Consider the following 22279-nt stretch of genomic DNA (forward strand, 5'->3'; position numbering starts at 1 on the left):
CCCCCCCAGGCTCCATGGACAATTATTCAACAAGGGGCAGCTACCAGAACTTGTAGATGTTTTTCATGGTGAGCATTTTTATCCATAATGTGTCTGTGTGTATTGGTATTTTGTACATCTCGATTTTTGATCTCACATGACTTTCTAGATTTGTATAATGAGGCCAAACACCAAAACGTCTTGAGAAATGGTAGCCCCACCATGCAGAAAAGGTTTTGCATATTGCAGGGCAAGATGGGGAAACTCCCACATCAAAATTGAAGTTTTGGGTTGCAGAATAAGTAAATTCTTTTTTTTTTTTTTTTTTTTAATTTCTATATGTACTATTATTGTAGATTTTGCTGAATCTGGTTCATTATTGATGATAATATGCCAAATTGCCCATTTCTTCTGTAAGTTTTTTATCAGGTCTTTCGTAATTGTAAGTGCCACCCATGCCATACTGACAGGATGTTGGCTTACAGATACCAAAGAGGAACTGCCCCCCCCTCCCCCTCGCTACTGCCCATCCTGTTATCACGGGCAGTTTATAGGGTGAACAGAAAGGCTGTCAGGCCCACCATTGCCGAGGTCCAGTCAGCTTTTATTGACTTAATTCCTGTAAGTACAATTTTGCATTCTTTCAGGAAATATGATTTGAAAACTGCATTTCATTTGTCATTCCAATTTATATCAATATTTTACCTCAAACCCGTATTTGTCAAAATGAAATTTTAATTTCAGATTAATCACTGACCAGGGTATTCATTTCAGTGAATAATTGATTGAAAAGAGGTTGTTTAGTCCTCCACCGAGATTGGTGTGATACATACGTGCACAGTTGGTGTCGCTACCGGACCAGGTGAGTCCGTACTGGCACACTCGAGCAGCGCTGCCCTGCAGATCAGCGCCGCCCGTGCAAGTAAATTCACAGGTGGCGCCGTAGTTGTCGCCGTCGCTGTCGCATTTCATGTAGCCATTGTCGGGGGGAGACAGTGGAGTGCAGCGTCGCACTAGAGAAGCAGACAGTGGTCATTGGCAACATGGTCATGTCATATACAGCAGCGGTTCTCGTTATACGTTCTTGATGCATTGGAGGGGCTGCGAGGCACAGCTCGGGGATCCCTAAAGAGATTTGCAACAAAAAGTGCTTGCCAACAAATGGGGCACCATTGCCAGTAAAACAAATATAATTACAGCAATTACTCCTAACTAACTTATATCTGTGCCAATTAAACACTGCGATGTCGTGGAAAATTACCTTTTACATTTTAAAACATGCAAGAATATCCCGATTTGCTGTTGTTTATGTGGATATATCACAATAACATCAGACACCCATGGTAAATCAAAGAGTTCTATTCCTTTTTCAATATCCAACCTCGCACTCTGACAGTGAAGCGACAGGATCCTTGGTTGCCCGCACGATCCAGCACAGTGTAGGACATCTTGTGAAGACCTTCGGGGAAGTCCGATTTGGGAGCTTTCCCTTTCAGGATTACGCTGCAAAAGATCAAGTCCGAGGTTGGATGAGCCACTGTGATGCCCTCGTCTGTCTTGGTGGGAGGACTGAGCAGAAGGAAGAGAGGGGAAGAAGGCGAAACGGGAGCACGCACTCTGTAAGGATGCCGTCGGCCGTGTCCATGCCTTCAGGCGTGTCCCAGGTCACCCTGGCCGTGAGCTTGCCTGGTTCTGCCCACTTGTCCTTCACATGAGGACACTTGATCTTTGGAGGCTCCTCGTCTGGAGCAAATGCAAACAACAATGAAGAGAAATCCTTAAAAGAAAAGGACATTTTCACTCAATCGTGTGTCATGTACAACACGTGAAGGTTAAATGTGTGTGGGTGAGTGCAGAAAGTAGAACCATGAACAATGCCTCAAGTCTATTCAGTTATCTAAACAAGTACATCGGCGAAGGCCTTGAAGGCAATGGAGAGGAACCTATTGCCCCCACCGTCATTATTTGTCCCGGTAATAAATAGTAGTTCAATTGCTGCATCACATTTTTTGATACTTTCACGTATCGGCACAAGCTTACCGACACAAGTGGGGACGGCGGCGCTCCAGGCTTTGTTAAACTGGCAGGTTGCCGTCTTGGAGCCCTTCAGGGTGAATCCCGGAGAGCAGAAGAACTCGCAGCGAGAGTTGTAGTAGGAGCCGTCTGAGCACTTGTAGCCGCCGTTAATGGGCATGTTCATCTTGGGACAGCGGATCTCTGCCAAAGACAGAGAGAGAACACCATTCTCATAATTGAATTGAAGGCGTCGGTCAGAACAAGACACACTTAAGACATGCGCTCTGATCAATGGGGGATAATCAGGTTCTTCTGTATTTACTTCTTCGGGGTAAGGGACCCCCCCGCCTCCACCCCCTCACCGTAGCATCCTAGAAAACCTTGTTCTCACCTCGACATGCATAGTTGGAAGACCAGTGTTTGCTGGCCATGCACACCACCTCGGTGCTTTGGGACTCGTATCCTTGTTTGCAGCGGATTTTACAGCGGGCCCCCATGGCGTTCTTTGAGTGGTGACCCCGCGGCGTGCGGCAGCTCACGTCTCCGTGTTTCAGCTTAATTGGCGCACACCACGCGGACCCTAAAAAGTGCATCAAGTCAATTTGTCGGTTCCATGTTTTACGGCGTGCCCCTTTGTTCGATAATAACAGGTGAAGGTCTGTGATAAAGCGGCCGGATGAAAAAGATGTTTGAATTAGTTTGACGCAAAACACTTCTTAAAACACCTTTCTTATACAGGTTGCAAATGTGTTTGAGCACAACAAACTGATGAATTGCAACAAACTAGATGAACAAACTTCATTAAGTGGCACTTACCAGATGATTTTTGAAGACAGTAGTACTTTGTAGTATTCTTCCTATTACCATTATAGGAAAGTGCCCAACCACATCCAGCAGGGGGTGCTGTTTTTATTTACAGTGGAATCTCACCCTAAGGTGTACAATTCGTAATTTCGCTGTCAAAAAACTGTTTCATCGTATTGAATTGAGGTGGATTGCGGTTCTGTTTTTATTTACAGTGGAATCTCACCTTAAGGTGTACAATTCGTAATTTCGCTGTGAAAACACTGTTTCATCGTATTGAATTGAGGTGGATTGCGGTGAACTTGAGGGATTGCAATGAACTTGAGTGAACTTCTTTTTACACTTGTGTGACAAAAGTATTTGAAAACATTTTTAGATTTTTCTTTGCCATTTTTCCAACACTTATTCCGAATGAAGAAATGGCATCAACAAGGGGTGGGTGTTAAGAAGCCTCATCACTTTTTATCAAAGTTAATGTTTTACACTTATAATTTTTATTCTGTGAAAGGAGAACATGTCATGCAAGCCACATAACACCTAGGTGTGTGTTTTTTTTTTTTGTTTTTTTTTTAAGCATAATTCAAAACAGCCATTCCAATTACTCGCATGGACCCTACATGCCCTCCCCTGACTTATCACATGGGATTGTGTGATGAGCTGATTTGACGCAGTCCTCTAGGCACTTTGCAAAAAAAAAGGAAAATGTTTCATACACAATTATGCAGTGACAGACATGAACAGCAAAACGCAACTTTCAATTTCTAGTGCTCATGCACACTCGTGCACCGGCGATGTGCACCCCTGCCTATTATCTTCATTTTATAGTATATGAACCCAGATTCCTTTTAGGAGCTCATCCAAGATTGGACTACTCTGCAATTGCTTTAGATTTCCTCTTTGCAACCTTTTAAGCAGTCCAAGTTACCATGTCAACCACCGTCATGACAGAGAGAACTTAACTCACAGCGAGTTCTCGGAAGTAAAAAAACAAAAAAACATGTCTCCTTGTTTCTTCCCAAGTTGGATACATGCCTACAACGCTTGCAGGAATAAATTCTTGCCGAGTGGTTTCTCATCTGACTTGCAATCTGCATCTTATTTTCTGCTGGCTCAGGACAAACACCCACGCACAGCTAATTCCCTGAATGAGGAGTATCCATTGCAGGGGAGAAGAAAGAATAGACATTGTTTTTGAGGATTTTATTTTATTTTTTTTATCGCTCCCTGACTGACCACTTTGATGCAATTGTTCTCACAGCGCACCGCAACAATGTAAAGAGTGATGTCACCTTTGAATGCATGAGAATACCACTCCTCATCATCGCCGTAGGCCTGCTGTCCTGACCCTGGAGAGGCAAGCAAAAGATAAAAAGAAAAGAAAAAGAAAGCAACTAATAAGCAGGGGAAAGATGGCGCCTAAGATGTTAGGCAATGTTTTTAATACTCTCCCGGGATTTGTGCAACAAAACGGCTCCGGGATCAAGTTTAAAAAATTGCTTTGACATCAGAAACGCACTCAACAAAAGAGAGCGCGCGGGTGTTGGGGCATGTGTTTCTGTGGATCTTTTGGGTTGAAGTCATGCAGAAGGAGTGAACCTCAAATGATCCATTTTGTTCCATTCTCTTTGCACTTCTTTTGGCCTCGGGGAAATTAGTGGTGATTTTTGTCTCAAGGGCGATAGTTCAACAGTGATTTGCTAGGTATGAAAAAAAAAACGTGCTGATTTTGTATAAATTCACTCGCTTATTATCACTCCCCATTCACCCTGTCATTTTTCTAATGTGACCAGGAAGATGAATCCGAGCACTTATTTATTTTAAATACAATTCTCAGCTTGCACAGACGATTTGTTGTGGCAATGTGATACATTGCATTTGAAACCCAAATTGGAATAATAAGCCTATGATGGACACCCGTCGTCCCCCAAGGCCGTGCAGTTTGGAATTAGCCCCCAAAATACGTCTTGAAAGTCAAAAATTCAAAGCGCCGTCACGCATGACCTCACAAAGACATCGTGTAGCTTCAGCTCAGCGAGACTTTTCGAATACTGCTTTTCTTTGGCGCTCTGTATTCTTTCATTTTTTTTTTTTTTTGTATTTAATGCCAACGCAGTAGGGTGCCATGAAATCTGACAGCCGTCGATTTTAAATTGAATTGAATCGAAATTGAAAAATTGAATTTATTTTGCCGTGAAAAAGCAACATGCGCATCTCTCTCCTGGCAGACCTGTACGATATCGCGACGATAATTTGATTGTATTTACATCCTATTACTGTATGATGAATTAATCTTTGTATGACAGATGCATATCTTAAAATCTTACTTTGAACATCATCTTTAGAGTCTACAATAATAGTGACATCATTGATCGTATTTCCTATCGAAAAAAATGAATGCGTAAGATTAAAACGACCGCAGAGGTTTCACTGTTTTTGAGTTTTCCTGGGTATGTATTACACATCAGTTGGGGAAAAAAAAAACACCACCCAGAGTACATAAAGTGCATTTGGAAAACTCTTGTTCCAAAACTGCTCCCCAACAAGCATACTTACCACAGGCCTCAATTCCTCTTTAGCCAAATTAAACAGCAGTTGATGTAAAACAGAAGCGACTACAGCAGCAGAGGGATTTTCAAAGTGTGTCACAAAGATGTTCCCCCAAGACAGCTCAACCTCATGTCGCAAATTTTTTTCGCAAATACTGAAGCTTAAAAAAAAACAAAAACAACTGTTACATTTCATTTTTCTCAAGGTGCTGCCCTTTATGCCACACACTTTGAAAATCATCAAAATGAGATGCCACACACTTTGAAAATCATCAAAATGAGGAGAAAGTCAGGTTGGATTTTCTTTTTCCAATTAGGGACAGTATTTGATAATTTTGGGACTGGTCTTTTTGAGTAAATTTCAAGTGACACTTGTTGGATATGACGGAACACATGAAACACGGCCTTATGGATAATGCCGCTGACTCATCCGCGCGAGAAGTGAAGCCACGGGCGAGCCATCTTACGTTGCCACTCACTCCGCCCTCCTAATTTGAATGCCGGTACATCAATTTCTATGCTGCATTTTCACATTATTTTCTGAGACTCTTTTTTCTTTCCATACAAGCACCCTATCATAAAGCGACTACAGCAGCAGAGGGATTTTCAAAGTGTGTCACAAAGATGTTCCCCCAAGACAGCTCAACCTCATATCGCAAATGTTTTTCGCAAATACTGAAGCTTAAAAAAAAAAAAAAAAAAAACTGTTACATTTCATTTTTCTCAAGGTGCTGCCCTTTATGCCACACACTTTGAAAATCATCAAAATGAGGAGAAAGTCAGGTTGGATTTTCTTTTTCCAATTAGGGACAGTATTTGATAATTTTGGGACTGGTCTTTTTGAGTAAATTTCAAGTGACACTTGTTGGATATGACGGAACACATGAAACACGGCCTTATGGATAATGCCGCTGACTCATCCGCGCGAGAAGTGAAGCCACGGGCGAGCCATCTTACGTTGCCACTCACTCCGCCCTCCTAATTTGAATGCCGGTACATCAATTTCTATGCTGCATTTTCACATTATTTTCTGAGACTCTTTTTTCTTTCCATACAAGCACCCTATCATAAAACATGCACTGACAACAGTGTTTTTACTCAAAACAACAACAACAAAAGTTGTTACTGATTGTAGCAACATAAGATGGCTGCCATCTGGCTTCAGCCGCAAAGGGCCATTTGTTTGTCAATTCGTCGAGAAATCTGTTAATTGAGTCACTTATGCTGCAGTCGATATTCGATTTTGTAGGCTTCATTTTCATCTTAGATGATACACTTCCGGGGTTTTACTTTTGGTCCTGTATTTGGGGGTCACATAATTGACGAATTTTCCTGGATTGCCCTTCCATTTTCCATTCTCCATAGGGAACATATGATGATTGTTTATCGTCATCTTCTGAAGAAGATTTTTGGGAGGGTTTGAACACACACACACACACACACACACGAAATACACAGCTGTGCCGTATATCCCAAATAGTGTCACTTGAGAGCAAACAAATCTGAATTGTGTCACTTTCAATCGAGCAATGTAAATCTCTCCTAAGAGGTGAAAAGCAAGGTGAAAAGTAATGTGTGAGCGAAGAGAAAGTATTGGGGGTGGGAGGGAGGCGTTAAACTTGCTCCACTTTGGCCTCTGCACGGTGGTGAATACGGGGCTCTTTTCACAAGTCCAGGAGATGTGTTCCGTCCTCCTCCAGCCTTCGCATTGTCAGTCTTCTGGTCAGTGGCGTTAGCCATCGAGCCACATTTCTCATCATGCCCCCCCGGCCAATATTGGCTGACGCCGCCTTCAAAGGGCCATTTGTTTGTCAATTCGTCGAGAAATCTGTTAATTGAGTCACTTATGCTGCAGTCGATATTCGATTTTGTAGGCTTCATTTTCATCTTAGATGATACACTTCCGGGGTTTTACTTTTGGTCCTGTATTTGGGGGTCACATAATTGACGAATTTTCCTGGATTGCCCTTCCATTTTCCATTCTCCATAGGGAACATATGATGATTGTTTATCGTCATCTTCTGAAGAAGATTTTTGGGAGGGTTTGAACACACACACACACACACACACACACACACGAAATACACAGCTGTGCCGTATATCCCAAATAGTGTCACTTGAGAGCAAACAAATCTGAATTGTGTCACTTTCAATCGAGCAATGTAAATCTCTCCTAAGAGGTGAAAAGCAAGGTGAAAAGTAATGTGTGAGCGAAGAGAAAGTATTGGGGGTGGGAGGGAGGCGTTAAACTTGCTCCACTTTGGCCTCTGCACGGTGGTGAATACGGGGCTCTTTTCACAAGTCCAGGAGATGTGTTCCGTCCTCCTCCAGCCTTCGCATTGTCAGTCTTCTGGTCAGTGGCGTTAGCCATCGAGCCACATTTCTCATCATGCCCCCCCGGCCAATATTGGCTGACGCGGCTTTGCCTTTGCGCGTTCACACGCGCAAAGCCGCGACCGAAAACCCAGCGCTGAGGTTTTCACTGACACACGATGACACATCATCACTGGGAAAGAACTCAACGCTCGGCGCTGAGTTTCGCTGGCTCAGAGGAAAACTTATGATTGCGCTTGTCGAAGAGGAGAAAAGACGAGGTGATATATCGAAAATGGATCGCAGAAAAATAAGACATCTGAGTGTTCCTTTGATGACTTGGGGGATTTATAGAGGAAATTTTCTTTGCGGAGGTGCAAATCGTGCCAACAAACATTCACCGTCACGCAACCTCCCAAGTGGTAGAATTTAGAATTCAAGCTAGGGCAGGGTGATATGGCCCAAAATTTATGTCACGGTATCAATTGCATCGCTTCATGGTATGGATTACGGCAACATCACTACTTAACCATTACCTATTAAATATCTTGGTATTTTGCTATTCGAAGCTAGTTACTAACGTGGTTCCAGCCAGACCTACGTGACAAGTGCATGGTAGCGCACAAGCACGGTGTTTTGCGGAGGCACGAAGGACAGCATGCTACTTAACAGAAGTGGAACTTTTTTTTTCGCTGCAGTGGCGGCGATGATTAGTGACTTATGTCATTTCATTTTAATTTTACCATAGGATAGATAGCTGCCACTATGTCCGGTGTTATTGACATCATCCATCCCGCCGTCTTCTCTGCAGCTTATCCTGTTCAATGCTACATGGAGATAAAGCCTATACCATCCGAATCCGGGCAAAAGGACAGACTCCTAACTTGTTGAGTTTTGAAGGTCCGCCGTTTGGTTATGTTCTTTCCTGACTTTATTCAAGTCATTCGTCAACTTGCTGGCTGCCTCCACAGATTGGCCTTCTGACATCATTCATCAATCGTCCCTTTTGCAACCAATTACAGCTTTCCTCACTGCATCTTTTATGAAGTCGGAAGGTTAGCCGTCTCTGTTTGACACATATTAACATATGCTTCTTACTTCTCGGCACCAACGGTGTCTGCAAAGTTTGGTTGAGGACACAGCGGTTATTCAGGTGCTTTACTTGGGGTACGTCTCAACAAATCGACTTTATACTGCTGTTTTTTTTGGGGGGGGGCGTTTGGTGTGTGTGTGAACCAGAACGTTCACTGCTTCCAAATCTCTTAATTGTCTGTATCATCGTTGAAATCCTGCAAAAGAGCAGCTTTTGTTTCACTTGCCTGATCAGAGGCCATACAAGGAGATTTACTACAGCGTGAAGCTCTATTTATTTTCGCGCACAACGTACTGGAGGACATTGGCCAAGTTCAACAAAACTGCTTAACCGCAGCCAGAACTCATCACTCTGCAGCCATTTTTATTGCGCAAGCAGGCAGTGCGTGAAGGCCACATAAAGTGGGGGCTAATAAAAGAAGACAATGTTTTTGGATTATGTACAAGCCAGAGGTAATTATAATCCTACCATGATTTACGACGAGTGACCTGAGGATTCTTTTGTCTTGAGTTGTGAGAAAAAAAAAAAACTCAAGTTACAAGAGCTAGATAGTGGCATTGAATCTCACAACAAGCAGTTTGGCAGGGAGTAAGCAATTCTTTAGAAAAAGAGGCCAAGACTTTGCTTGAAGCTGTTTTTTTTTTTTATCACTATCTTTTAACGTTTATTTCTAATCTGACCATAAAACCAACAGAAGTCCTCGTTGTGTATTTGAATACGCGACATAACTTTGTCTTGTGAAACTAGTCATAAACGGGCTATTGAAACTAGCATCAATATGTCAGTGTTGCAACTGCAACAGACGTTTGAACACAAGTGGTGCAGCAACACATGTGGACAGACAATACAAGTCATCGTATGCATTTATTTTTTATCCCCTACAGAAAACAATTAATAGTATTCCAGTTTACTGAACCGTCTTCTTTATGTTTATATGTATATATCAGGCATGCACACCATAGCAGCACAATGAATTAAAATCAAATCAATTTAATTCTTTACATTCTTTTAAATGATGATATTCCTATTTTTTTTTTCATAAAGTACAAAAAGCGTAATACACATGTGACTGGTATCTTTACCAACAAATTTTAGCTGCTGCTAAAAAATTGGGGGTGGACCTGGGGGCTTGGGGGAGGGAGGTGAATTATTGTCACATGGATATAAATATCACAAAGTAAACGTATCGTATCTGTGCTGTCCTTCACTACGGATTCGCATAAAAATGTATCGATTGATCCATGACAATTCTGTTGATTCGGTGGCATTGATAGTCAATTATACCTTCCATCCATTTTCTGTAGTACCTCCCCTCACTCGAGTTGCCGGTGAGCCGGAGCCTATCCCCAGCTCACTTTGGTCGCCGGTCAATTGCACGGCACATATAGACAGAGGAACATTTTCACTCACAGTCATACAAGGGGCCAATTTAAAGTCTTGGAATGTGGGAGGAGAAAACCCTTGCAAGCATAGGGAGAACACACACACACTCAGTAAGGGCTTGAGCCAAGATTTGGACCAAAAACCCCTCGTCTGTGAGGCAGATCTGCTAACCATGACTTCGTGGTTCATTTGCCACATCATTGATGTAAGGAAATGAGGACAAATTCGTAGCCCTGATTCCTCACAGTTTTAATCCGAAGAAGAGATGGTGAAGTGCGAATGTTTAGTAAGCGAGCGGTGATTGAGAGGAGGTCGATATAGCAGTCGCACGCTTATGATTCACCCTGACTTAGACGTGAAAATATGTCCGTCGAGACATATGACACATCTCACAGCTAATGAGCGCGTCAGCGTATTCAAGTCAGGTCTGCTCGGCTGTGGCATCGTTTGATATTTTAGTTTCTACTTCACCTCAGGGCTGCTTCCATTTCCCAGAAAGACGGTGGGAAAAAAAAAAAGTCTAAAGTGCAAGCAGTGGAGGCGGTTTAAATAAAAATCTTCCCAGCAAACCTTGGGGAATGACTAAAACTTTCAATTACCAAGGCTGATTTGCAATTAGCTTCTCTCCGTAGGCTCGCAACATCAACTGCCATGAAGCGAATACTCTCGTCCTCCAAATGTCGACGTGCAGTCGTGGCTTACGACTGAGAAGAATTTTCCTTCGCTAGCAATTTTGACTGAGGTCACTGTCTCATTTTCAACCGTACGCTAAGTATATGAACAATAAGATTATCGTTTCATGAACAAACATTTGCATTTTTAGAAAAATGAAGCATAAATGTTTTTGCTACTCAAAGCAGAGCAAGCCAGTTATTTTGGTACCCATTCAAAACATCGGACAATGGAAACACAAGGGGCGCTAGTTTATTGCCCAGCGCAAGTCTATTGGAAAACGTGGTCCCTTTGTGGGTGGGTGGAGGTTTTTTTTGTTCTGGTATTTTTGCAGGCAAGCGCAATAGGAAAGGGCCGTTTGCGCCATTGTGGGCGTAAGCACACCCAGCCTGCTTCCCGGACAATGGAAGCGGCTCATTCTGATTTTGCATCATTCAACAACAAATTGTGCACGTGAGGTGCAGCTACAATTGGTGTCCACTTGGGGTCTCCCTTTTCACGCTCCACAACATGACTGGGTTTTTGTGTCTTTGAAAAGTGGGCTCTGTCCTGACGTGGGAGTCATAGAGTTGTGAGCTGTTGTGAATTCACTTTAGCACCTGGCTGCTAACTGGCTAACTGTTAGCCAGTCTGCATACTTTCGAGTGCCCGGGTGGTCAATTGTGGCCGGAGCAGCTTGTGTATGAAGGTGCTTATTCCATTTTTATTTTGTTACTGTCTGTTCAATAAAGAGATTGATAGTGCACTGGCGGCTGTGCCTGTTCTTGAGCACTTGTGGGGGCATTACCATATGCTTTAAGTAGCGGTGGTAGGCTGTCCGTGAGTTAAGTTTTGCAGTGGACACATTGTACTTTTTCTTCTTTTTTTGAACGACAAATTAAAATTGCCTAAATGTTTTATACGGTCTCTCCCCGTGGCTCTTATTCCTTCATGGAGTCGTGCGTCAACGGAAGTTAGTATGGTGTACATATCGATATTACTCAGAGTGAAAGAAATTAAACCTCCAGAGCTTTGAGGCAGAAATTTTGATCCGACTTTTCTTTCATCAAATTATTTGAATCATTCGATTAATCGTTTCAGCCTCGCCGCCGACAATAACTTTCAACAATGAAAACGTCAGGGTTCCAATACGAACCATTTCGATGCCCATTTTAAGTGCAAGTGTTCCAAAGAGTGGTACGGTACCAATCACAGTGCAACTGGACCACTTATTGGAGCTTTTCGGCACATTTTAAAATTTAGCCTACATTCAATATACATACACACCAGTTTTCCAAAAACCACCTGGGCAAACACAAACACACACCCCCCTGTAAACTAAACTGCAGAAACACACTCGCCGAACAGAGCAGTCTTCTTGACATTTTCAGTGTGAATGCGTAACGCTTGTGTTCATGTTTCAGCATGCGTGATTGCCATGTACAGCATGCGTCACTTTGAAATCAGTCCAGCTGCACACCGCCTGGCTCCAAAAGCCAGTCTGGCCTCATTAAATACTGTAAAGTGTCAGTGTGTGTGCTGTGTGAGTGTGTAGACATGCAATAAGTGGCCATTAATGCTGGCCTCACGGGCGGACTTAATATACTTTGTAAAAAGGGGAAGAACGCCGAGCTGTGCAAGTCCCCCCGCATGCACACTGCACTCCCCTTGTTCCACGGCCCCTCCACGTCCACGCAACTAAAAAAAAAAATAAAAAAAGTGGCTTGACCCACAAATCCAGGGCACAACATCAAACAGCCCTTGACGTGAGAGAATCCAACCTATTAACACAAGCCATCACGTCCCTAGAGACGAGACAGCAGCAGCGGGGTTGTCTTTGGAGCACCAAAAAAAAAAGTAGGGCAAGGATTGAGGGGTGGGATGGGGGGTAGAGGGGGGTTCGAGTTAGTTCTTACCTTCATATGCAGAGCAGAAGCAGATGTGGACGCACAGCGGCAGCAGCAGAGACCACATGTCCATGCTGAGAAGGGAGACGAGGGGGGACCGGATAGGAAAGACGTTCCTCAACTTGTGAAGGTCTCCTGCAGGAAAACTTCCAGCGCATTCCTCTTTTTCCCAAAGAAAAAAAAAAAAAGTCCCGCCTCTTTGCTCCACAAACAAGGGAACACAGTGTGGCTCACCCCGAGAGAGCCTTAAACTAACATGGACTCTTCATCACCTTTTGAAGTAGACCAGGCCAACCTTTTTCCTATCCGGGGGCCATTTTAAATTTTATCACATCCTCCGAGGGGCATACACTGTCAATTTTTTTTTTTTTTTTAATGTTGGGACAAAGTATTATATGCGTTGCGCATTCCTGTGTGGCTTTTTTAAACACTGTGATGATAAATTAATTGACGCTTTCATGTCACCTAAAAGTTTCAAGACAACTACCGTAGTTTGAATAAATTAAGTGTATCATTTACACTCACTCGTCACCCAAAAGAAAAAGTAAGAGAATTTCTATTGCCATGATTTCATCAGGGGAAATTTGTGAAAATGGAACTTGAAATGTTGCCGGTCCTGTTGTTCACGCGTTGACTCCAAAACTGTTGGCAAGTTTTCCCAAGTGAGTGTCCCTCAGGGTCCCACGAGAGACGGCATTTTGCCCTCAGATGTTCAACAGCTTCGATTGTATTTTAGGCAGTATCTGGGGATTGCTCTGATGTGTTGTGATGTCATCGTCATCTCAATTCATTCCTTGTTTTAGCATTTTGGACCACTACGGTTTACAGTATCTACTCCTGTTCCGTGTGTTCCCTCCTTTCACCGTCCTAACCCCCCCCCCCCCCCCCCCCCAAGCCCAACCCCCCCCCCCCCTCCCATCTTTGTGGGGGTTTGGTCAACCATGAGCGGATCATTTGTTGCCGTCGGTCAGAGTCAGTGGTCACCTTCCTCTCCCGCAGTGGACTTGACAGGCAACCTCTCACTTTAGAGATCTTCATAACAGTGGTTGCGCATTGAGGAGGTTTTTATTTAGTTTCCCACATCCTGGCCCACTGTCACGTCATTGTGTGAGTCTTTTATTACAGGCGAGAGCTCGGTTTGTGTGGTTCCATGGGAATTTTGATTTCTCCTGCAACTGTCTTTCCAGTCAACATCACTCTCATCATATCTTTTTTTTTTTTCTATTTTGGTTTGAGGTTGAATTACGTTATATACATCTGTTCTTTTAACACTTTTGGACCAAAGGTATCACCGCAAGAAAATATTGGAACCACCAAAGTGGAACATAATCCATATGAATGCCGGTGAATATCCAAGTTGATGTCATTTCAAAACCGTAGCCCTCGCGACTTATATTGATGAGCCACCACTATATAATAATAATAAATATAAGATATACATATTTGCCATTGCTGTATTCTCATTTGTTTGTCCTTCGTTATACTGTTGGTGTTCAGCCGTAATCACTTATGTCACAATTTGGTCAAATGTAATATTTTTCACAAATATATACGATTGGTCAGTCCACGCATGTGTGCATTATTATTATTATTATTATTATTATTATTGTTATTATTTTTCTCTCTTGGACATGCAATGTTAATGGTTGAACAAACGCGACATTTTGAAGTTATCCTGAAAAGGGATTATTTTGGAGGTTCAAGTATTCGACCCGACAGCAGTGATATTTAAAAATGTCGAGTGTGTGTTTTTCATTGGAGCGAAGAGGGGCAGATGAGGGTGTCACGCAGGGCGCCTTACAACTGCCACTGTGTATGCAGTTGATAAATCATATTATAGCTCCTGCCATCAGAGTGGAATTGTGGTTAGCAGTTTTGTCTCACAGGCAAAAGTGCTTTTGTGTGTTTGATCCATTTTCCTCCCACGTTCCAAACAAGATGGCCGCTCATCTCAAGGGGGCTCTACATACATCAAATTGAAATTGTCTGAGTTTGTTGAGTGTGAATTCTTGTTTGTCTTTATCTGTATGTGACCTTGTGACTGGCTCAGGCTAGCGAATAGTCCACGGTCGAGCAAAATCAAATCCGGATCAGAAGTATATAGGGAGCCATGAGCTTTGCCTAATATTGTAGTTAACAGTTGCTCATTGGGATGTTGTGCGACGTTTTTAATTTCTCCAAGTGGTCCCTCGAAGAATAAAACGTTTCTTTGCAATATCCCAAAATCTCGTTTGTATGCAGACAAATGGGCTTGTTTAACAGCACAGAGAGGTCATGGGGGTTTACTGAACGTCATACTGTGACACAACCGGAGACGCTTTCACAGCCTGACTCATCACCGAGTGAGCGTGCAAACTGACGAGAGGTGGCATGACTCCAGATGATTTCCAGTGTATTGTGTGCGTGTGTGTGTGCGTGTGTGTGTGTGTGTGTGTGTGTGTGTGTGTGTGCGCGCGCGCGCAACTGTGCATGCGCGTGTCCTAATCTCTGAATCTTGGCCGAAGGAAGGAGCAAGAACATGAGGCTGACAAGACCGAATTGAATTCAAGCAAAGCATTACGGGAGTGGAAAAAGCTATGAAGTACGTACTGTATGCTGAGGAATGCGTGTTTCCGGGAAAACTCTCTCCTGTGAGCGTTTACTGTTCAAGCTTCCTGCACTGAAAAACACAAAATGTTTGTTTGTTTTTTTGTTTTAAAACAGTGGAACTTACAGAATTGAACGCAGTCTATTTTGTCGCACTATGCAATTGAAATACAGCAGTGAGGCCACACTAATAGGAAAAATTGGAAATTGACACCCACCCCAAAAGGTTGTCAATTGCCCTCAAATGCCATAAAATGGTGGCAAAGCACTTTTTTTCCTCTAAGGCTAAAAGGTAGCTCCTGCCCCCACTTCAACAAGGGTCCTTGTCTACAAGTTAGCCCCAAAGCAATATTTTTATATTAGACGTGATTTAGGCCCGAGCAGCCCCCATGCTACCCCTCCCCCTGCAAAAAAAAAAAAAAAAAAAAACAGGTGGGTTTTTTAATTAAAGTCGGCCAATAGGTTAGCCCCCCCCCCTCAAAAAAAAATAAATAAATCTGCGAATATTTAGGTAACTTCACGAATGATGAACAACAAATACTCAATGTATACTGTGATCTGTTACAGTGAAATACTGCTGTGGTGAGCAAAAACAAAAACAAAACAAAAGAGCAACAAGCAAATCTGAACCATCCGTTTCAAGAAACATTCCAACGTTCTTAATTGTCATACAAGTGTAAAAAGAAGTTAGCCACCACAAAACGTAAAACAGTCTTGCCTAACGTTAGGTTTTTTTTTTTCTTCAGTTGTACAATTTCAGGCTTGTTTTGGTTGAGAGGTTCCCCTATCATAAGACTCTGTGGGCTCAATGAAAAAAAATAACAGCTCTGGCAGACTTCTTAAGTGCTCCCTTCATGAGGTCTGATGATAAAATGAGGAGTGGTGAGTGTTAGTGGAACGCTGACATCAATCTCTTTAAATGGATGCACAGAACATCCCCGGAAAACAGCAGACACGACATCACAGACAACATTCGGTCCCGACTGCTTTTTTTTTCTTTCTTCTTTTTGGTGCAACACTGCCACATTCTGGATGTAAAATGGAGCGCAAAACACTGATTTCAACCGGTTTAAATCACAAGAACAAAAACAACAATAATTATTATTCAATTCTTTGAAACAGTTATTGGGAAGTGCGGGTGGACCTGAACTGACGGCCATGAAGGGCAGGACCAGGGCTGACAGCAGCAGGTTAGACAGAGTCAAGCTGAAGACAAATTTGTTGCTGGGCGTCAGCAGGTAGGGGCGGCGATAGAGCGTGGCCACGATCAGAAGGTTGCCCAGGCAGGCCAGTAGGGTGATGGTTACGATGGAAACCGACTCCAGCGCAGCCAGCCCACCGCCACCCCCCTGTGGGGTGCAGTTTCTACTGATGTTCATGCCGATTGGAGGAGCCACTGGAACAGCGCACACCGAACGGCAACTTAAAGGAACAAGCACTGACACGTTTTCCATGAAATACACACATATTGATCAACAAGCGTCAAATTGTGAAACACTCGCTCTCATTTTTTGAACCAAGTTTTCTATACATTTTGATCACATTTTTAGGTATTTATTATCTTATTTATCACAAAGCTTACTTTTTTAAATTGTTTTGAATCGTGTTGAAATGAACAATTTGAGAAATTCCCCTTTTCATTTTTTACACCGCCCCAAAAAGTCACATCTTTTCATAAATTGCTCACAATTAACGCAAAATTTCTCAATTTTCATTCCATTTCTCACCATTCTATCTATAAATGTTTGTCATATTTTAATATACATTACAGAAGATAAGAACACCTTTATTTGTCTCATCATGGAGAAATTCCCAATTTACAGCAGCAAAAATTATGAAAGGGAGAAGTACAAGAACAAAAATGTAAAAGTAAAATTAAATTATAAAATATAAATATAAGCATATTCAGAATGAGCGAGTGGAGGGTTCTCACACGTGTCAAGAAATTTCTTTGAATGTTTGGGAAACTTTTTTTTTTTTTTTTTGCCAATTCCTTGGGAAATTTCTCACGATTGAGAAATTACTTATTTCTTTGAGTCTTGGTGAGATTAAACCATGTTTAATAAATTTTTCCTCAATGTCTGTATAATTTGTATTTATTAGTTAATCTTCCATATATTCATCAAACAAGTCGTCTTTGAAGTGAGAATTTTTTTTAATTCGTTTTTGTACACTGTATTACTTTGCCATACACGGGATCAAAAATTACTCCAGGCCCTTTCGATAATACGACAAATATTTCAGAGATTCTCTCATGGGTTTTCATTCAAATAAACTCAAATAAGCAGTTAACTTGTGGGAGTATCGAGGGATCAAACAATACGGAATTCATGTAAATAAATAAGGCAGGAAAAATTCAAAATATCAAAATTTGCTGCAAGGTGTGGCGTTGCCATAGAGGTGACTATGGCCATCCCTGGTCACCATGCAGCTCCGCCCATGTTTATATCCACATATGAAAACGGCTCAATTCGGATTTGGCTTGTGTGTGTTAAACATGCCGACATGCCGAAACATAATGTTCAACCTAAATATCAGTGAGCACAGAAATCCTACATTCCCTGAACGTTTCATATTGGGGCACCTTTAAATTGAATTGAGTGAATTGGTTTTGCAACTCCTGGCCAAAATAAATACGCCTCATGAAAATGACATTATAAAGACAATTCTGGCCACAAGAGGGTGCTGCAATTAACAAACTAATTGAACGACACACAACTGAGAGCAAGGCTTTTATTCTTGTTCAAACACGTTTGCTGACATTGTTGAAAGTTAATGATTATTTCTACTCGTTACATGGAATGTTTACATAGTCACTTCAAGGCACAATATATCTAACTTAAACAGTGGATAACAACAGAAGGTGGCAGCAGTGAGTGAAAAGAAGTGGACATCAGGACGCGAAGCTGTTTGCGAACTGCGCCTTCACGTCCAGCCTTCACATCAGTTGGATGCCAGTCAGCTGCGCGTACCAGACCTCCAGCCACTTGATACTTTGCAGGTCTTGGACTTGATACTTGTAATCCAGCTGCTGCATGTCGTTGAAGGTCAGGCGGAAAGCGTCAGCATCACACAAGATGACAATCTGGTCGGCAACAAAACAAAAAAAAGCGCGCTTCAATCGGGAGTCAGTTTTGAACAGGAGTACAGATTGGTCGCCGGTCAGTCTTAAGTCAAGTCAAAAATACTTCATGAAAGAAAGCTGCAGTTTTAAAAACTGATACAGACATCCAACTTTTGCCCATTTCACCCTTTGCAAATATGAGAATGATATTTTGGATGTTACGGTTTACCCTTTTCCTCATCCTCAGGACTCAGGACAGAAAAAGCTTCAGATGGAAAACCCTTCCAAAATATTGGGGAGATTGTTCTAAATTTGACAAGCAGTGATGTTGGGTTGAAGAGGTAGTGTGTGGGGATACCTTGAAATCTAGTCCGGCTCCAAAGGGGCACTGTTCGGCAAAGTCCTCCGTCTGTGGTTCTCCCCACGAGTTGCTCAAGTGGGAGTTGAGCACGATGGTTCCACCTTCAAAGTGGAACGCCAGGCGCAACGCCGTCGGATTATCGCCGTCGGCGTCGTCGCTGTCGTACATCCTCACGTTGACGATGAGCCTGCCGCAGAAAGGCGCATCAACGTGTTGTCACGGAAACGGGCCTCTTTGTTGAGGGATGGGGAACCGCCTATTACCTCTCTGCACTGGGATTGGCTCGTCCTCTGATGACGATGCTGCGGTTCACGCTGAGGCCGTGGTCGAGCGCAGCTTTGAATCCGCCATTCTGCGCAGTTGAGAAAAATGACAATACAATACCCGACGCGTTTTACAACACAATTTTTTTCACAGACGATGTGGACATATATTTTTTGAGACCTCTTGAATGAGGTCAACTTAAGACGCATCGCCAATGTCTTCTCCCCATAAAAATGAAACGAGATGCTGCTCAATTCCTCCCAAAACCCCCCGCAGTTTTTGTTACATGTAAATCAACAAACATATTAAACAAAATGACCGATGTCAAGAAGTACTCTGCGGACGGGACTGTTGGTACCATTGTGTCAGCCGTGATTTTAAGGCAGAGAAATCAAGTGATGAAAAAAAAAAAAATACGTTCTTAACTCAAATAATATCTACATGTCGTTGAGTAGTTATTTTTCAGCGTTGTTGAGGGTGCGAGATCGAACTAAGACTTCAGCCAAATATGATGGGTTTCATTTGTTGTTATATTTCATTGGCTGGGTAGTCTGAGGGTGAGCATTCAGATGTGAGCTGTGACCTACAGCGGCTCCTTGCCAGTGTTTTCACTCTGTCCCACACGCTCGGGAGACAGAGGAAAATCCCCAGCAGGGCGACGCCGAAATGAAGCTGGCGCTTCAGTTTGGTGTTGATGTTGAAAAATGTTATTACAATCGCTGGACAAGCTTGAAGAATGTAAAAAAAAAAACAAAATGCTCCTTAGCATCCACAGTCGATTTACCGGGTTAGCAAACATGGCGAGCAGGCACGAGCATGTGATGTCATTGGAGGAACACGACGACTGACTGGGGTCGCTCGCGCAGATCTCGGTCTCCCAATTGGTCCTCGGAGGAGGAATTGGGGTCTTGTCTGCAGGGATACAAACAGTTCGAAAAGAGCACATTAGACGACATGCAAATGTTGTTTGTCATGGTAGTGCCATTACTTTCAATGGGCTACCCCCAAGCCTGCAAGTTAACACATTGCGGACTCACCTACGGCACGCTTGCAGATGTACGGCTGGACTTTTAAGCAGGAAACGTGGTCCCAGCCCTCTGCCCGGGACATGACCTCAGCACAGCGTAAAAGAAGATAGCCGCTTGGTTTACCAGAATTCCAGAACCTGAAACAGATGAACTTTCACACAGAGATGTAACAAAGAGCTGAAGCGGACAAGAGCTCGGCTGCAGGTCCGTCTTTGCATTTCACTCACAAGCTAATACGCATGTGCCCATTTTTTGCAGTGCTTGTTCAAAAAAAAAGGGAAAAGCAATTGAATTCTGTGGAAGTGACAGTCAGGGGAGCTACAAGATGGCACCTGAAAAATAAAACACGTGACCGCCTTAAGAGCTAATCACTCTCCATGGAGCCAAACTGAGATCTTATGTTGGCCAGACTTTCGATACGGTGCTGACATTTAGGCTTCGTCAGCCACCATTGCAGAATCCTCGCAAGTGAAGCTTTCGACACACTGTAAATGTTCCGAGCTGGCAACAGTGGGAAAAATAGTCACTTTTGCTTTCTTTGACATTTCGAAGTCACAACACGAGCGGAAAGAAATTGGGACTTCCTGTTGACCTTGACCTTATTTCAAAACCTGAAAAACAGCTATTCGATGAAGTCATCATCAATATCTGCAACGACAACAGCAGTACTGGAATGAATACTTACGATGCAAGAAAAAAGTAAATTGTATTGTCTGTCCATTTCCACTGTGCTGGAGACAATTGAGAATAGTACAGGCCAATCCAGGCGCTGCTCACAGACATTTGTGCACGCACCCAGGACTGCAAGAAAGGGAGAGGGAAAGAGATTGTGACATGGGTGGGGGAGGGTGAGAGAACCAGAGAGACAGAGAATTGGAAATATCACCTGCTCCTCTCTGTCCCAAATGCTCGCCAGGTGGCCTCCCTTGGAGAGGCAGCTGTACTCAGCATGTCGCCATGACATTTGGTCGGTAGAGAAGTAGTAACAGTGCTCCCTTAAGCGCAACCAGCTTGTTGGACACTCGGACAGCGCTGGAAGAACAACAACATGTGAAGAACCACACCAACACCCACCACGGTCTGACCTCTTTCATTGCATATGCATGAAAAATTCAAAGTCCAGCGGTCATGGAGCACTGTTAACATTTACCATTCTCCGTCGCCATTTCATGGCTTGAGGTTGGGGGCCCTAACAGCAATGTGCAAACTGAAGGTCTTCACTCCCTTGCATGAGGCAGAGTTTGAGATGGTGCGTCGTATTTTTTATGCACTTTTGTTTTTGCGCCGTATCTTATTTTGAAGGCACGTTTAAATGTTACCATAGCGACCAGAGAGCGTTGCGACCAGATTGAACCTTCTCCGCGTCATGATTCGGGTTTTGGATTATGTTTCGAAAACACCGTCGTTTATCCGTCACACCTGAAAGGCCCTGAAAATATTGTCTGACATTAAACCGGATCGTGGGGCCAAAAAAAAAAAAAAAAAAGTTTGGGGACCGCTGACGAGACGATGACAATCAATGAAAAGTGACAGCAAGACAAAGCGCGACCCAGCACACTGCCGCAGGTCGCCTTTTTAAGCAAATGAAATCCACAGTGATTCGTGTGTCATTAATTAAAATCGAGATGAGTGTATAAATGCACGAGGCTTGAAACGAAACCTCAATCATAAAAGTTGAACGCCGAAGGAAGCGAACACATCTCCACGTGAATTTCGGGGATTTGCATCGTGAAGCCAAAAGTGAATGATTTACTCACCTGTACAAGTGCACCAAATGCACACGGTGACGATAAGCGTCGCGATGAGTGGCGTCTTCATGCTGTCAGGGTTGTAGTAGAGTGGGCCCAACTCTTGCTTGAAACTTGAATGCGGCGAGCAACGATTGAGGGAGGATGGATGAGGATGGATGATGCGTCCGGCCAAAAAAGTGTCTCCAACTCAACCGCGTCGCTTCCCCCCACCTGCGCCAGCTCCTTCCTTTATAGGGGCAGTCGATGTGCCCAAACGTCACAGAGGAGTGGAAAGAATTGCGTGTGCGCTCGAATGATACACGTCATGTATGTTTAAAAAAAACAAAGAAAGCTTAATTACTTGCTTTCATGTCAAAAACTGCAATGATCGTCACCAAGTCACATGCTCGTCATCTGTACTGAGGCCCGCCGTAACCTCTGTAAAATAACAATCGCCACGATTATGGATAAATTATATACAATACATAGTTATGTCATCGGACACTTTTGCCTTCAAGAAGCAACATTGCGCTGCAGTGAGCTCCTATGAAGAG

General features: G+C 43.1%; 2 protein-coding genes and 3 long non-coding RNA genes across 7 annotated transcripts in view; 3 read left to right on the forward strand and 2 right to left on the reverse strand.

Annotated features, from left to right (window-relative positions):
- Positions 1-12965, reverse strand: part of srpx (sushi-repeat containing protein X-linked) — a 16450-nt gene extending 3485 nt beyond the window's left edge. Inside the window, exons 1-7 of one of the 3 annotated variants that reach the window (XM_019894518.1) lie at positions 12702-12963; positions 4089-4145; positions 2387-2575; positions 2020-2196; positions 1596-1722; positions 1361-1482; positions 813-992 (exon numbers count right to left, since the gene is read on the reverse strand). In XM_019894518.1, the coding sequence (XP_019750077.1) occupies positions 813-992; positions 1361-1482; positions 1596-1722; positions 2020-2196; positions 2387-2575; positions 4089-4145; positions 12702-12765 (916 nt within the window). In that variant the 5' untranslated portion in view covers positions 12766-12963. Of the gene's footprint in view, positions 1-812; positions 993-1360; positions 1483-1595; positions 1723-2019; positions 2197-2386; positions 2576-2811; positions 2898-4088; positions 4146-12701 lie in introns of those variants that run through there. The other 2 variants (XM_019894519.1, XM_019894520.1) reach the window with 2 other exon arrangements.
- LOC109530645 (uncharacterized) overlaps positions 1-13761 on the forward strand; it is an 18368-nt gene extending 4607 nt beyond the window's left edge. Inside the window, exon 3 of the long non-coding RNA XR_002171040.1 lies at positions 13751-13761. This is a non-coding gene — a long non-coding RNA (uncharacterized LOC109530645). The remainder of the gene's footprint in view (positions 1-13750) is intronic.
- On the forward strand, positions 470-4504 carry LOC109530646 (uncharacterized). Its single transcript, XR_002171041.1, has 2 exons — positions 470-600; positions 4058-4504. It is a non-coding gene; the product is annotated as an uncharacterized LOC109530646 (long non-coding RNA).
- LOC109530647 (uncharacterized) lies at positions 2878-3160 on the forward strand. The gene is made up of 2 exons (XR_002171042.1): positions 2878-2931; positions 3032-3160. It is a non-coding gene; the product is annotated as an uncharacterized LOC109530647 (long non-coding RNA).
- Positions 13762-17997: 4236 nt separating the features above from the next.
- LOC109530573 (neurocan core protein-like) lies at positions 17998-21975 on the reverse strand. The gene is made up of 8 exons (XM_019894411.1): positions 21753-21975; positions 20882-21027; positions 20681-20796; positions 20005-20132; positions 19752-19879; positions 18967-19055; positions 18701-18890; positions 17998-18363 (listed from the first exon to the last, which is right to left on the reverse strand). The coding sequence occupies exons 1-8, from the start codon at positions 21811-21813 to the stop codon at positions 18217-18219; spliced, it is 1005 nt and encodes a 334-aa protein (XP_019749970.1). The 5' UTR covers positions 21814-21975; the 3' UTR covers positions 17998-18216.
- Between the last annotated feature and the right edge of the window lie 304 nt (positions 21976-22279).

Source organism: Hippocampus comes, unplaced genomic scaffold (assembly GCF_001891065.2).
Source record: "Hippocampus comes isolate QL1 unplaced genomic scaffold, H_comes_QL1_v1.1 scaffold96, whole genome shotgun sequence".
Taxonomy (NCBI): Eukaryota; Metazoa; Chordata; class Actinopteri; order Syngnathiformes; family Syngnathidae; genus Hippocampus; species Hippocampus comes.